Consider the following 17,412-nt stretch of genomic DNA (forward strand, 5'->3'; position numbering starts at 1 on the left):
CTAGGTATGGGCGAACTACAATTGCTACCAAGCTAGTTGGTGTGGCCAGTGGTGAGTCACTTAACATCTGGAGAGCTACAGGTATTTCTCCTTTACTGATACAATTTGCTGGCATTGAAACACTAACGGACTGTAATATGTTTGTGGTTACAAGTCTAAAGGCAGGTGCATCAACATTCGTGAAAAGCATTGCTTTATTAAAGATTAGTCTACTGCAACTGGGGTGAGAAACATATTTTGCTCTGACAGCTGAATTTTGTCTGAGCAAATACATCAACGATCACCAGATGACAACAATTGGGGTCATAGGCCAATGGCAGGGTCATCTTACTTACTACAATAAACTGTTCCATACAGTATTCTGTTCCCAAAGGAACTCGTTTAGTAATTGTACAAATTAAGTTGGCATGCATATAACATTGTGTTTTGTCTAACACGTTCTTCCCTTGTTAATCAAAGCAATAAGCAAAAAGCTATGCAGAGAAATCAGTCTGCTGCATTGAATCGGGTACTGAAAGCTTGACTTCTAGCTTTTGAGGTCTGACCAGGCAGATTTACAGACCAAAACAGCATCCAGCGTCCCTTTCTCTGTGTCCAGTGCTAAGGTATATGGGGCACAGTTATTTTTGTGTTCTGGATCAGGGTTTCTCAAACTTGGCAACTTTAGGATGGGTGAACTTCAACTCCCCGAATTCTCCATCCATCTTAAACTAGCCAAGTTTGAGAAACTCTTCTCTAAGTGAGCCTGAATCCCTGCACTACCACTGAACTGACTATTTGGAGCATTAACAAAAATTGGCATTAGCTTGGCTCCCTGTAAAATCTGCTCCAGCCAATAGAACAGCTGTGCAAGCATGGATGGATCACACTTTCAGGAGGGGCAGGGGCAACGGAGGGCAAGAAGAACATCTGAAAGGAGGGATTAGCATTGGGCCATGTGAGGAACCCTAGGCTCTCCTCCATTCTGGAAACATACTGAGAAGATCCCAATAGTGATATATTGATTTTGATATGATTACATTTTGAAAAATTATTATCCAAAGATTATTGGCTCTGCAGACCTTCACGTCACAGATAAAGGGAGCCGAAGCTAAAATAGGATAATAGCCTTTAAATCCCCTTCTGTAACTACTCAGTTCTTCCCTGTCAGCAAGATTAAAGTGATCAACAGCAGCGTCTCCTTCCCCGCCCCACTTTTCCATGCCTGCATCCCATCCTGAGTTTTAGCAACAACTGGAGTGAAGAGTGACTGGAGTGAAATGTGAGGCTGGCTGCTCTAGTCGCGAGTGCTTTGAGCAGGAAGAAGCAGAGCAAGACAGCCGTGGCAAGAAACACATCTGAAAACCTGGGTGGTGGGCTAGAGAGTTTCACCCATGAGAAATTTCAGTCAAAAGAAGCAACTTTCCATCTCGGATGGAAAAGCGCCCGAAACTCCACTGGTGTCTTCTGCAGAATGCAAGGCAGCCGAGCGCATAGACACCCAAGCGACTTCTGCCTATCAATTGCAGTTGTCCCAGGAAACTGAGAAGTACTTGGGCGAGGAAGAGGAGGAGGAAGAGCAGAAGAGACGCCTTTCAATATTTGCATTTGACCCCGCTTTTGCTTCTAGAACATTAGTTTCCTCCTCGGTGCTCAACATTAATGTTGGTGGCCGAACCTACCATCTCACATACCAAGCAGTGGCCACCTATCCCACCACGCGCCTCGGTCGCTTGGTTACTTCCACCGATCGCCATTGCCAGCTAGGCCTCTGTGATGACTATGCGGCTCAGGGGGATGAATATTTCTTTGACCGGGACCCTGCAGTTTTCCAACTGGTCTACAACTTCTACGCTTCCGGGGTGTTACAGGTACAAAACGAGCTGTGCCCCCACAGCTTTTTGGAAGAGTTGAGCTACTGGGGGGTCCGTCTCAAATACACACCCCGCTGCTGCCGTATCTGCTTTGAAGAGAGATGTGATGAGCTGAATGACCAACTGAAAGTGCAGGAGGAGCTCCGTGCTCAGGCAGCTGTCCAGGAAAGCGAGGCTCTCTTCTGCCACATGCGCTACGCCACGCAACGGTGGCACCTTTGGAATCTCATGGAGAAGCCCTTCTCTTCCACCATGGCCAAAGCGATGGGGGTTGCCTCCAGTTTCTTTGTTCTCATATCTGTGGTGGCCCTTGCTCTCAACACAGTCGAGGAGATGCAGCAGAAGGACAAAGCCACTGGAGAGGTACGGCCAGTGTTGGAACATGTGGAGACCTTCTGCGTGGCCTTCTTCACTCTGGAGTACGTACTGCGGCTGCTCTCTACCCCTGACTTACACCGCTTTGCTAGTAGCGCTCTCAATGCTGTGGACCTCATTGCTATCTTGCCCCTCTATCTTCAGCTGTTGATAGAGCTTTTTATCAATGAGACCCAGACAGGCGGGCATGGGTCTCACCATGAACATGACATTGAGAAAGTGGGGCGAGTGGGCAAAGTAGGGCAAGTGCTACGCATCATGCGGCTGATGCGCATTTTTCGCATCCTGAAGCTAGCCCGCCATTCCACAGGGCTCCGAGCCTTTGGCTTCACTCTACGCCAGTGTTACCAGCAAGTAGGTTGTCTCCTGCTCTTCATCGTCCTGGGCATCTCTGCCTTCTCAGCCATGGTCTACACTGTGGAGCATGATGTCGTCAGCACAAACTTCACCAGCATTCCTCAGGCCTGGTGGTGGGCTGCTGTAAGTACTTGCTGTGCTCTTTGTGACCTGACCTTCCCTTCTTGCTCTTTATTTAGAAAAGCTGCTTGTTATGAAAGGAGCAGGATGTGCCCAGATTTTGAACATCTGTTCTGAGTCCTTGGTTTTAGAGGAGATGTAAACACAGACACGCCACCCCACTTCCCACTTTAAGCTTTAGTACATCTGTTTCAGTAGATCAGCCTGTAATCAGCGAGGCTTGGCTTGAACTGGATGTCTTTTTTGTGGCAGTGTTCCACACGGGTGGTCTTCTTGCAGCCCTCATGGCTACTGCATGAAAAAGGTGAACTTTGCAGGGGTTTCTGTATGCTTTTTAAAAAAAATAATAATCAGAGGTTTCTATATGCCAACTGACAGCAAAGCTAGTACTTATTTATGGAGACCGTAAAGATGGCTTCGCCTAATAATGTACCAAGAATAAGTGAGATTGATGCCCACAAAACATGTAGAGTTGAAGCTGCCTTTTGAAAAATCAAGAGACAGGCAGATGCCAGAGGTGATCACAGCTGACAGACACAGAGGTTCTTCAAGAGGTTCCTGAAACAACTGACAATAGACCAGAGCACGAGATGAGTTCTCTTTTTTATTTTTTATTAAGCTAGTAACGATGGCCAAAAATAACAAAATGGAAAAGCTGGCTGGGTCACTGGATTGTAATATGATATGGAATTTATAATTTGTAGACCTATTGCTGAAATACAATAGAAGCTGCCAGTAGTGGTGGGTGAAAATTTATTGTATTCCCTATAAATTTAGTGTCTTGGATAAACAACACCTGGACAAAGGTGTGTCCTGCAAATTTCTCCATGGTCTTTTCTCTCAGCTGTTATTTGCTAAGTCGCCAGGCTAAATAAAAAATGGAAACTGGAATTACCATCTTAAGGTCAAGAGTTGGGTGTGTGGATATTCTCCCGTATATCCAATGTTGGCTTTTTATATACCACTCATGTGGAGAATAAGTTATGTTGTAGAGGTATTATTTAAGATCACCAGCAAAGTATTGCCGTAGAATGGAACAAAACCCATGTTGGCTCCATGTGGTGCAATATGCATGCATCGCATGTGATAGGTTCTCATTGGGGTATATATAGCTTTCTACATTTGCTTCCAGTGAGGAAAAAAAATGCCTTATGTTATCTTGATTTACCCCTTGAATTGAAAAATAAGGCTACCATTTAAGAAAGTTCAGGAACACTAATATTGTCCAACAGGAAATGGTTCCATAAACAGATGCATCCAAGCTGATTATAAATTTGGAGTGGCTTAGCATCTATTCCAGAAGTTGTCAAGCCAATTTAGGAATACATAGCACGCTAAAACACATCTGGAAAATATCTCCACTAATGTTTTCCCTTTCAAGGTAGAAGACAACAGTCCAAGTATGCACTATTGTTAATGTTTTGCTCAGATGAATGTGGGCTGAGTACATGCTTGTGATCAACCATAATTGGCTTAGCAATATCACCCAGAATTAAGGTACCAACCTAACAGAAAACAAAGTATCGTCATGAATAAATCCTGAAAATGAATATGTTTTGCTCCATTCTATGGCAATACTTTGCTGGTGATGTTAAATAATACCTCTACAACATAACTTATTCTCCACATGAGTGGTATATAAAAGCAATTCTTCCTCCAGTAATCTTGATAGATTGCCTGGTGTAGCAGCTGAAGACAAGATTCTTCCCTGACCGCAACACGCAATTGTGTTGAGCTTCATTTAAATGAGGCCTGATAACACTAGTTGTGACATGTTAGGTAACTGAATACATGTTATGATTCCTTTCACATGTTCCTCTAGTACAGTGTTTCTCAACCTTGGCCACTTGAAAATGGGTGGACTTCAACTTCCAGAATGTTCCAGCCAGCCAATTTTGAGAGTTGAATTCCGCTCATCTTCAGGTTACCAAGGTTGAGAAACATTGCTGTAGTATCAGACAGATTCATTCTCTGTAACACAGAGGTAGGGAACCTGTGAGTCTCCACATGCTACTAAATTACAACTTGCAGCAAATCCAATTATTATGCAGTGGTATTTCAGCAGCAACTGGAAACCCCGGGCTTCCCAGCCTTGCTATAATGCAAGTCCATACAGCTTCATAGACATCAAGTGGAAGCCATGACAGGTCCCATAAGCCATGACATAAGCCATGATGACGTGGAATCATCATATCAATGATTCCAATTACATAATGGCTCAGTTGTGATGTGGAAGATGCCAATTGTATAGCGTATGTCATTAAAATGATGATGTCACAACATCCATGGTATCACCTCCCTTCCATGGACAATGCACAGAAGGAGCAGAAATACATATGGAGGAATAATTGCACAGATTTTTTTATTCCAGCTGACTTATTATTATTATTATTATTATTATTATTATTATTATTATTATTATTATTATTATTATTATTATTATTATTATTATTATTATTATTAATTTTATTTGTATACCGCCCTTCTCCCGAAGGACTCAGGGCGGTGAACAGGGCAATACATGTGCCTGGCTGGTTGAGAGGAGAAGGAACAAAATATTGTGCAGAAAAATGATCACGCTTTTTTTTTTCTTTACCAATTCACATTAGCTGAAGGTGAAGAAAAATGGATGTTCAAATTAGTTCTCAAAGGAGAAGTGGGGCTGAAGTGAAATGTTTACATTGTGTTCCTCTACGTCAGCTATTAGCAAGGTGGCTAAAGGGCATCAGGGTCCTTTTCTCAGAGTATGGTCGTCATTCTGGTTGATGGTTCCTGAGCTTCTTGGATTTCAGTTTCATGCCAGGGGAAGATAAAGATATGGAAACACCTCCAGTTGGGCAGTCCCAGAATGGGAGGGTAAGGAACCTGTAGGCTTGAGAGACAGATAAAGAAATCTAAACCAACTGTGGTAGCACCGAGGACCAGGGCTTTTTTTCTCATAGAACACTCAGAATGGAGTTCCGGCACCTTTTTTGGATGGAACCTTGTAGGGTAGGCAAGGCGGGTTGTATGACATGTGTGAGTTCCGGCACCTTTTTCTTTTACAAAAAAAGCACTGCTGAGGACTATCTCTAATCTCAAAGGTGCTTTTTCCAAAAGGTAACTGGACTTTCTTGGTTTTTCCTTTGAAAATGTTTCACTTCTCATCCAAGAAGCTTCTTGGATGAGAAGCGAAATGTTTTCAAAGGAAAAAAAACCCACAAAATTCCAAGAATGTCCAGCTGTCTTTTGGAAAAATCACCTCTGGGACAACCGTGACCTGGATGATTGAGAATCTCCATAGATAACGATCCCTAATCAAAATTAAAATTTCCCCAAATTCCTGAAAAAGGAAGAGGATAAAGAGGAGCCTCTTTCCTCGAAAAGGAATGGCCTTTGATCTGCTGCAAGGCGCAATTCAAGCCTGCTTTGGAACAGCTAGTCTGACTGGCATTGGGCCACCCTTGTTCTTGCATTTCCCTGCACGTAGCATTGAGGAACAGAGAGAAGCTCCCAGCCCAGACTACGTACAAATATAATCACATGTATAATTCAGAGCAGCATTTTTCTTGATGATCCATTCTTCTACCCCAACTGTACCTAACATGAAAGACGATGAAATCACAACAAGAACAACAGGGCAGAGCTATTTTCCTATGCTCTCCAGGAAATCACATGAGTGAAAAATGCTGTTCGGTGACCGCTGGCTATTGTCAATACTGCCTCTCCCTTTCATCTGGTTGTTTATTTTCAAAGCTATTTCTCTGCCATTTACATCCAATTCCCGTGAGCCAATTTCCATTGGAGCCTCAGACTAATCACATTTCTCTCGGGTGCACCCAACAAGCAAAATCCCCCTGGCTTTGCATCTGAAAAGTCATACTCAGTTATCAATCGTAGCAACCATCCCAAAGATTTATTTTTTTTAAAAGGATTTTTCCCTATTTGCATTTCCCCCTAAATCTACATGCAAATCACCTCTGTGGGAGGATGTTCAGCAAGATTCCTAAAGGCCAAGTAGCTGCGACGGTTTGACACAATAAAAACAGAGTTTAGTCTCACCGGGAAAGCAGTAGATCAGACATGTCAAACACAAGGCCCGGGGGCCAGATCCGGCCCGCGAAGTGGTTTCATGCGGCCCGTGAAGCCATCCTGGAAACAGTGAGGGAACGGCCCCCACTGCCTTGGCCCTGGCCCAGAGACCCTCCTTCTGCCAGAGACCCTCAGATCTGTCCCACTCCTGCCCAGGCCCCCATAGGCACCCTTGATGCGAACGATGTAGAGCTGGCCACCCCCACCCAGTAGGCCACATGCACTCCAGCCATGCCCACCCAGTAGGCCACACCCACCCGGCCCCCTGAGGGCAACTGCAATGCTGATGCGGCCCTCAATGAAATTGAGTTTGACACCCCTGCAGTAGATCATTCAGAAAGGATTACAGGAGATATATGCAGTGAATTGTGGGTTTTTACTTTTGTGAAGGTATGTCAGACAATTTATCATAGGCTAAAGACTGGCTCGGCCCTGGGTTGACTATTAAGCAAAATAAGCATGTACAGGTAGTTCTCAACTTACAGCAGTTCATTTAGTGACCATTCAAAGTTACAATGACACCCAAAAAAGTTACTTGTGACCCAAAAGTGCTGTATCACATGGCAACTGGACTTTCTTGTCCGCTTCTTGGATGAGAAGCGAAACGTCTTCAAAGAAAACCAAGAAAGTCCAGTTATCTCGTGAAAAAGCACCTTCTGGATGCCTATGACCTGGATGACTGAGAATCTCCATGACGTACATGACCGTTTTTCACACTTCCGACCATTTACAGCATCCCCATGGTCACATGTTCAAAATTCGGACCCTTGGCAACTGGTTCATATTTATGATGGTCGCAGTCTCCAGGGGTCATGTGATCCACCTTTTGCGACTTTATGAGAAGCAAAGTCAATGGGGAAGCCAGATTCACTTAACCACCGTGTTACTAACTTAACAAATGCAGTGATTCACTTAACTGTAGCAAGAAAGGTTGTAAAATAGAGCAAACAAATGTTTCATCCAGCAACATACATTTTGGGCTCAGGGACTACCTGTACTTAGGGCACCAAGAGAAAGGGAACATCCCAGAGATGTTCCCCCTAGCTATCATGCCCTTATTAACTATTTGGGCGCTACACTCAATTTTGGTTTTCAGCACTGACTGAGTTTTAGTGACAGGTTAGCAATGGAAAGGCTGAGAGGCACCATTTGCTGGGCCGTGCTTAGAGCGTCAGTGGACCTTGATCCTTTTTCCCAGTTGAGAGCTGCATTTTCTTATTAAGATTCAGCTACCAAGGCCTTCAGGGGACCAGATGTGTCCCATTCCTTTCAGTGAAGACTGATTCATTTTGCCCTTTATCCTGGCTTCCGGCTGAGACTTACTTAAAAGCTTAATGCAAGAGATGTAACGATTTGTGTACATAGTTTAAAACAAAGCAAGCAGCTGGAGAGCAGTTTTTTGACACCACATTTTATGGGCAAAGGTTGAGGCGCAGGGTACAAGAGCTTCAAAAAGAAGGGGGGAAGCTAGTGGCACCATTCCTGTCCTAAAAACTACCAGATCATTATGTTTCTGAAGCCTCCTCTCAGGAACGGGCCCCAGGCAGACCCCAAAGCTGAAGCCCACCCATATTGTTAGATTTACTATCTAACAATATGGGCTAACCCGGGAGATGAATTAAGAGTCTCTTTTAGCAGGTTTTTATACAGATTACTCTGTAAGGCAAAGTTCTAATGCAACAACATGGGACCCCTTTTTACCATTTTAATAATCTAAGAAAGGAGTTCTCAACCGTGGCCCATGGACCCCCCTTAAATACTTTTGTGTCACCACTGATCATGGCCACAGATCCCCCCCAAGACTTAAGATTTAAATCATAACATTTTTCTTCAAGCCTTCACGTTCACCCCCCCTCTCTCCCGCGACAACATTGTGAGCCCTCCCCAGGGGTCTGTGGACCACAGGATGAGAACCACTGATCTATGATCCTCTCTTTAAAAGTCCACTTCTTGCTCTCCTGAATGATTTTCCCCACTCCTTTATTTACCTCAAGGTAAGCCTCTCTACTGTGGGATATGGAGACATGTATCCGGAGACCCACCTGGGACGGCTGTTTGCATTCCTCTGCATTGCTTTCGGGATCATCCTGAACGGCATGCCCATCTCTGTCCTCTACAATAAATTCTCAGATTACTACAGCAAGCTGAAAGCGTACGAGTACACGGCCATCCAGAAAGACCGAGGGAAAGTGGAATTCGTGCAACGAGCCATGAAGAAGGTGTCAGAGTGCTACAGAAAGCAATCAACCCCATCCCCAAGCCACAGATACAATTAATACAGGTAGTCCTCAACTTAACAATATTTCATTTAATGACTGTTCAAAGTTACTAAGACACTGAAAAAAGTGACTTGCAGCCATTTTTCACAAAACCATTGCACTTGATCAAAATTCAGACGCTTGGCAACTGACTCATATTTATGACGGTTGCAGTGTCCTGGGATCATGTGATCACTTTTGGCGACCTTCTAAGAAGCCAGATTCACTTAACAACCAAGTTACTAACTTAACAACTGCAGTGATTCACTTAACAACTGTGGCAAGAATGGCTGTAAAATGGGGCAAAATTCACTTAACAATGGACTCACTTAACTACAGAAATTTCTTAACGACTGCCTGTACTCCAGAAAGAGCAGAAAGAGGAGGAGGAGGATGGACTTAGAAATGGTACTAAATGCTTCATTTAAAAAAAGAGATTTGCATTTGGTGCGTCTCTCTTATTAGTTTGCTTAATAATGATTCCAACTCATATTCAAACAGCTGATAATGGCTTGGAATTGGGATCCAACAATGGAGTCAATGAAGACAATGCTAAGAGCCAAGATAAATCTTGGGCAATGTCAGCTGTTTGGTCTGCAGCTAGATCTGTTAAAGGAGTACAGATAGTCCTCAACTTACAACAGTTTACTTAATGACCATTACAGCAGCACTGAAAAAAGTGACTTATGACGGTTTTTCACATTTATGACCGTTGCAGCATCCCCATGGCCGCGTGATCAAAATTCAGCCACTTAGCAACTGACTGATGTTTACAACAATTGCAGTGTCCCAGGGTCACGCGATCCCCTTTTGCAACTTTTTGACAAGCAAAATCCATGGGGAAGCCAGATTCGCTTAACAACTGTGGTTAAAAAAGGTCATAAAAATAACGAAAAATTCACCGAACAACTGTCTTAGCCACAGAAATTTGGGGCTCAGTTGTGGCTGTAAGTTGAGGACTACTTGCATTAACATCCCTACTGGCATGATAGATGTTTTGGAGACCGTCATTGCAGGAATGTGTTCATTTTACTACATGTAATTTTGATTGCAAAGAAGAACAGTTGGAAGTACTTTTCTTCTAGTTTTCCACAGTCCAACCGATCTGGAAAGCACTACTTGGAAGATTAGTTTAAATGAATGAGGAATGCCAAAATCTTCCAGACATCCAGATTCACACGTTTTACATACCCACATTCGTAACAATAATATTAGAGTCAAGACAGTTACTTCATTTTTCTTTATGATTTTCTTCATCTTTCTTTACCATTTTCTGAATCTAGGGCAGCGTTTCCCAACCTTAGGAACTTGAAGATGCGTGGACTTCAACTCCCAGAATTCCCCAGCCAGCTATGCTGGCTGGGGAATTCTGGGAGTTGAAGTCCACGCATCTTCAAGTTCCTAAGGTTGGAAAACGCTGATCTAGGGCATATGAAATTAGGTTCAGTTTGCCAGGGTAATTTTGAGAAATAGTTTTCTAAGTAATAAAATATCACCATTTGCTAATTGATGCCCATATATAACCTAAAGAGTGATGCAAAAATAGCGAGAGAGTGATGTAACAGCATGGGACATGCCAAATCAAATGTCCAGTTGAAATATAAAGAGCTAATATATGTAATTTAGTAATCCAAATGCATAATTCACATAGCCTCCAAATAACCACTTTAGCATAGTTCACTTTAATTATTGATTTGCTTTCTTATATTTGTTCCTTGGCATCATATAATATTACAGAGGAGTCAAAATGCATGCCACCTTTCCTGAATTGGCACCTCTGCTTTTTTTTAAAAAAAAAACACCATAAATTTTACCCAAAATTCCCAGCCAGCCCAATGTTTGGTCAAAGAGCAAACCGAGCATCTTGCAGAGTAAGGTTGCTAAAAGGATTGCTCAGGCCAGACGGGCTGTGGACTTCCTCACATGCACTGGGCAGTGCTAGCAACTGAGCTTGGTGGCACCTTCTGGAATGGAAGACATTCTCCACCCCTTTGGCAAAGTCAGTGCTGTAGCCTTCAAGAACAGCTTTAGCCTCACAGTTGAGTCTGGGGGCAAATACTCTCACATCAGACTGATGTCATTAATTCTGTTGAGACAATTTAAGATAGATGGATAGATAGATGATGATTGATAGATAGATGATAGGTAGGTAGGTAGGCAGGTAGGCAGACAGACAGACAGACAGACAGACAGACAGACAGACAGACAGATAGATAGATAGAGATACAGTAGATAGATTTTATATGATAGATAGCTAGAATATACTGAAGCTTTTAGATAAACTTCAGTAGGTAAGATAAAATCAATAGAGTAGAATTTTCTCCCTTTATTTTTGGATGGTGGGGGTAGGGTAGTTCATTCTCTCTCCCTCTTTCTTTCTTTCTTTCTTTCTTTCTTTCTTTCTTTCTTTCTTTCTTTCTTTCTTTCTTTCTTTCTTTCTTTCTTTCTTTCTTTCTTTCTTTCTTTCTTTCTTTCTTCCTTCCTTCCTTTCTCTTTTTTTTCTTTTCTTTTCTTTCCATGCTAAATTTATGTAAAGGTTTACAGTAAATGTTCATTTACTTCCTGCTTCGAAATATTGTGTAACCACAATATCCCTTTTCAGTAATGTAGGTGGCTTTGAGGACCATAAAAAAGGGAACTAAGGCTCGTTTCTGACACAAAGGATCCAATTGTGGAGTCACTGCTGAAGGAAATAATCTGGGCCATCCTCCTAGCTTTGTATAAAAACATGGCATCCAGACTCCTGGCTGGACAAACCACTAGGGAAGAATTACACTTATGTTGCAGTTACTACCAGCACTCTTCCAAGATCAATTCAAAGCGCTGCTTGTTATCCTTAAACCCCTAAATGATGCTGCACCAGTTTGTGTCAGGAAATGCTTCAGGAAAAGTGAATCTGCTTCTCCAGGCTGGTTATTTGTAGAGGGCCTGCTAAAAGTCTCCCCATTTTATGGGATTGAAATTGCAGAATTTCTCTGTGCTAGTCCCTACTCTGTGGAATAACACCCCCCCCCCAAGAACTGAGAAAGGAGACCCCACTTTGCTAATTTTTTGGAAATAACTGAAAGCAGTTCTATTCCACTAAGCCAGGGGTAGGCAACCTCGGTTCTTTTATGACTCATGGACTTCAACTCCCAGCTATGCTATGCTGACTCAGGAATTCTGGGAGTTGAAGTCCATGAGTCATAAAAGAGCCGAGATTGCCTACCCCTGCACTAAGCCTTTGGCTTTTGGATCACGCTTTCATTATGACATCAGTTCTTTTGGGTTTTGCTTGTCTTAATTATATGCCACCCAGAGTCTTTGGGGATTGGAGTAGACTACAAGCCCCAGTGAAGAACCGAACTCACCCAATAGTCTTCTCAGTAGATGCACAGGTTTTTCTTCTTCGGGGGCTCTGCTGGCCAGATCCAGGGTATCTACGCTGGAAGGCCGCTACAGGGCAGTCCGAAACAGAGTCCTCTAGATCAGGGGTAGGCAACCTTGGCTCTTTTATGACTCATGGACTTCAACTCCTAGAATTCCTGAGCCAGCCATGCTGAGAGGAAGGGGAGAGGTTTCCAAGCTGAGCCATGCTGGCTCAGGAATTCTGGGAGTTGAAGTCCACGAGTCATAAAAGAACCAAGGTTGCCTACCTGTGCTCTAGATATTCTGGGATACCATGTTAGAGCTCAGGTACACTTGTTTAGGGACGTGGTGGCTCAGTGGGTTAGGACGCTGAGCTTGTCGATCAGAAGGTCAGCAGTTTGGCGGGTCGAATCCCGAGTGCCGCGTAACAGAGTGAGCGCCTGTTACTCGTCCCAGCTTCTGCCAACCTAGCAGTTCGAAAGCACATAAAAATGCAAGTAGAAAAATAGGGACCACTACGGTGGGAAGGTAACAGCGTTCCGTGCGCCTTTGGCATCTAGTCATGTCGGCCACATGACCACGGAGACGTCCTCGGACAAGCGCTGGCTCTTCGGCTTTGAAACGGAGATGAGCACCGGCCCCTAGAGTCGGAAACGACTACCACGCATGTGCGGGGGAACCTTTACCTTTACCTTTACACTTGTTAACATGCAGGGAAGTAGGAAGATAAAGACCACAATTTTCATACGAATAACATACTCAAATGTTATTATGGAGATTGCAGTCTATCGGAGAAGGGTTTTGTGTCTGATTATGAGTTCCGCCCTGCCTGCTGTTCTTCAGATGTGTGAGGAGCCTCTTTTCATCTGCAACCAAACGTAGTCTCTGGGCCTCAAGTCTTGAATCATAGATCAACATATCAGGAAGGGCCTTTGTTAAGCAACTGAGAATATAGGGAATGTAGTGAGAATTCGGCAAACACAAATTTGTTCCCAGATGCTATCTCAGGCTTAGATGACTTGTGAGACAGATGACTTGTTTTGCTGAACATTTTTAATAAACTAAATATTGTATGTCCTTTGCTTGCTGGTTTCTACTGAATTATGAAAACGACCAACTCCTCTGCTGACAACCCAACTGCGTCTCTACATTTCTGTCCCTTAAGAAAGCCGATTCAATTTTTAAAAAACGAAAAACAAAAACCCAAACCCATCCGTGTTAATCGTTGCATAGTACAGTTTGTAGGAGCAGAGCAGAAGACTTTGAATGCAAATGCTATTGTTGATTGGTCAAAGAAGGAAGATGATTCTCTGCAGAACTGTCCTCAAGGTAGAGTCTAAAAAGTCAGCTTGGGGGGCCACAAAAATTCCAACAAAGCTGTGACAGTTCAGTTGAGGCAATGCACATTGAAAACAGGAAGATCTTTGATCATAGCATTATGCCACCAACGTGATCTTTTTTGAGCACCCCTAGTTCTTTTGGTAGATTTCTTTCTCACTACCCATAAGGCAGGATTTCTGGAATTTGTTGAAAGGGTTTCCCATTCTGTTTGAAATTCCATTCTAACAGAGCTGGAAGGGACCCTGGAGGTCTTCTAGTCCAACCCCCTGCTCAAGCAGGAAACTCTATACCATTTCAGACAAATGGTTGTCCGATCTCTTCTTAAAACCTCCAGGGTTGGGGCACCCATAACTTCTGGAGGCAAGCCTTTCCACTGATTAATTGTTCTCTCTCTCAGGAAATTTCTCTCCTGGATTATTTTCCATTTTTGCTCCTTGTAAATTCTAAATTCTAGTTTACCCTGAGGGTGAAAACAAGAGGTTCAATGCTCATTCTAATATGGTACAACATAGTTTACTATCAAGAACATTATTGTGAAACCAGAATACTTTGACAGCAAAGAATCCTCTTAAGTAAGTAAAAAGCATAGTTCCTAGAAAAGGAGGGTTTCTGTCAATTACTATCGCCCAGTCAGACCAACTGTATATAAGGGGCAGGAAAGGGAGAGAAAGAGAGAGCGAAACCTTCTAAGCAGCCATTGTTTTACATATTTGCAATATCCATCAAGATAAATACCCACGAAGCTGACACTGAAATCCATCGGTATGAATAGGATGCTAGCAATGGATGAAAGGCAAAAATAGATGCCAACTTCAATGGGATTGGGAATGGGATGGAAAAGATGTTGGGAATTGATGGAAATCCTCCAGAGGCATGAATGGGAGGGGAGGAGGTGACTCTATACTGGGCAGGGGCTGTGCGGTTGCGGTCTATTAATAAGCCCAGCGACGGGGACCTTTTCCAGCCACAGAGCCTGGGCGGTCCAGAAACACGTCAAGTGACTTGGAGCTGCTACTACAGCTCTGTTATCACATGCTGGAGATGAGTGTGAAATACAATTGGGAAGCTAGCCAAGGATAGGGTGGGGAGAAACCGTTCTCCAGCGAACTAGCTAGTGGACAGAAATATCTACAGAATCTACTGTTGTTGGCAGCCTCAGGAGATTGTGCTTATCTATCAATGGAAAGCAATAAATTCAAATAGCACTTCTCTCTCTCTCTCTCTCTCTCTCTCTCTCTCTCTCTCTCTCTCTCTCTCTCTCTCTCTCTCTCTCTGCCAGAGGGACCATCTGTTCTTTTTCACTTCAGAAGCTGAAGCACACAAAGTATTTGAGAGAAAGAATCGGAGGGAATCTCTCTGACATCCTTGGAAAGTCTAAGGATGTTTGTGCCTCTTGCCATGATAAATCAACTGTATTTACCTAAAAGGAAGAGGACAGTGAAGTCATAACAACCATCCTGGGCCATGCCCAGCAACTCCAGCTTATCCATTTAAGTTTGCCAATGGCAGCTGAAACGAGTCCTGGAGTTTTCCTTCTCCTCATCAGTGTTTGCATGTGTCGCACTTGTGTGTGCATGCAAATATATCTGCGAGAAGCCAAAAAATGAGGAAAGCCAGGGCAAAACAAGCGAGTATACACTGATTAATATTAATTGCATGTAAAATAAGGTACTGGTTTTAAATAAATTGCTCTTCCATCTGCATGCACCAACTGGTCTCCTGCACACAACGAAACACTGAAGCATGTGCACAGAGTTTCTTCTTCCTCCCGTTCTTAGCGAAAGGAAAAGGAGTGGAGACACAGCCAAAGAGAAAAGGTCAAAAAAAATCAAGATGGCAGCCCCAACAGCGTGATCAAAGCCCTGGCCATTATTATGTGGCCAGTATCATGACATATTTGACCATGCCCTTCAGAAAATTCTACAGATAGATATCAAATGAAGGGAAGAGATAACTGGGTGGGAAAGGAAAAGAGAGGGAAGCTCCCTTTAGGGGTTACTTTACTACAAAATTCATGAGGGAACGAAGAAATTATTCATCTTCCAGCTAACCTTCTAAGGCTCATTTTTTTTCTTTTTCTAAGCAGCATTTCCACTCTCATTTAACCTAATTTGCTGTCATTCCTTCACAGCAAATGCCTAGCTATGCACTGGGAGCAAAACTGTATTGGATAAATGTAGGTTATACCTACATGGACAGCTTGGTTTGCTGCACACAAGTCAGGCATCCATTTCATTTTTCGGGTATTATCGAAATGCTCCCCCGTCCACACGTCTCATTTAATATCACAGTCACTCGTGAGACACATCTCATTGAATGTCACTCATGAGTCACACGTCTCATTTAATGTCAGTCACTCGCGAGTCACCTGTCTCATTTAATGTCACAGTCACTCATGAGTCACATGTCTCATTTAATGTCACAGTCACTCGCGAGTCACGTCTCATTTAATGTCACTCGTAAGTCACACATCTCATTTAATGTCAGTCACTCGCGAGTCACATGTCTCATTTAATGTCACAGTCACTCGCGAGTCACGTCTCATTTAATGTCACAGTCACTTGCAAGTCACACGTCTCATTTAATGCCAGTCACTCGCGAGTCACATGACTCATTTAATGTCAGTCACTCACGACTAACACGCCTCATTTAATGTCACTCACGAGTCACATGACTCATTTATTGTCACAGTCACTTGCGAGTCACATGTCTCATTTAATATCAGTCACTTGCGAGTCACACGTCTCATTTAATGTCACAGTCACGTGAGTCACACATCTCATTTAATGTCACAGTCACTTGCAATTCACATGTCTCATTTAATGACCGGAGCCAGGACTGATCTAATGTCATAGGTTAACATGGTCATAGCATGATGTTTCATTTCATGCTTCATTTAACAGTGGAATTGCCAGTTTCAATTAGAGTTGTTAAATTACCTATTTGGACCTAAAGTAGGAATGGAGCTTTGGATACAGAGTGAGGGAGCTTGTTGTGTTTGTTGGTGTCACAAAAACTGCCCACACCAAATCTAAAGCATTTTTCTCCTTTCAGATCAAACTTGCCAGACAATATTAGCCTTAGCTAAGATACAATGAGAATGTTTTGAAGAAAGTAGGAACATCTAGATGTTCCAATTTGTTGGAAGAGATACATATGGGGGGGAGCCAAACAACTAATGTCAGTCTATTTTATTGAACTTCCTAAATACACTTAATTTTATTCAAAGTTTGTTGAACTCAGTGCTGATGGTTTTCTGGACATGGTGCCGTAGGAAGATTTTGGCATGTTCAGAGATGCTTGTAGTTCAATAAACTTAAGGACATATTATTTGATTCAGTACGTCCTGGTTCAAACATTCTTCGAACAATTGCCTGGGGGACCTGTCAGAAGCCACTTTCTTCTGTCACTGGTGGAAAAAAATGATGGCCATGCAAAGAATCATAAGGGAGCATGATGGCAGGAGCTATAAGGCTAAGGAGTATCAGATGCGTTCCTAACAGCAGCTTGAAAATACAGTGTAGGCTCAGATGGCATTTCAAATGTTAACATGGTGGAAATGGGGTGGGAAAATGAAAAGTAACTCATCATATCTCACTCTTCCTTCAAAGAGTTCAAAAATAACCAAATGGAAACATTTACTTTCATCCTCCTCTCAGATAGCTGTGCAAGAGGTTGAACCTCTCTCC

At 43.0% G+C, this 17,412-nt stretch overlaps 1 protein-coding gene across 1 annotated transcript; it reads left to right on the forward strand.

The window, feature by feature from the left end:
* Positions 1–1,373: 1,373 nt before the first annotated feature.
* KCNV2 (potassium voltage-gated channel modifier subfamily V member 2) lies at positions 1,374–9,052 on the forward strand (the record flags this gene model as incomplete). The annotated part of the gene is made up of 2 exons (XM_081318881.1): positions 1,374–2,708; positions 8,771–9,052. 2 exons carry the CDS (start codon positions 1,374–1,376, stop codon positions 9,050–9,052), a joined length of 1,617 nt encoding a protein of 538 aa, XP_081175007.1.
* Positions 9,053–17,412: the final 8,360 nt, after the last annotated feature.

The sequence above is a fragment of the Vipera berus genome (genome assembly GCF_964194415.1).
Source record: "Vipera berus genome assembly, chromosome: 2".
Classification (NCBI taxonomy): domain Eukaryota; kingdom Metazoa; phylum Chordata; class Lepidosauria; order Squamata; family Viperidae; genus Vipera; species Vipera berus.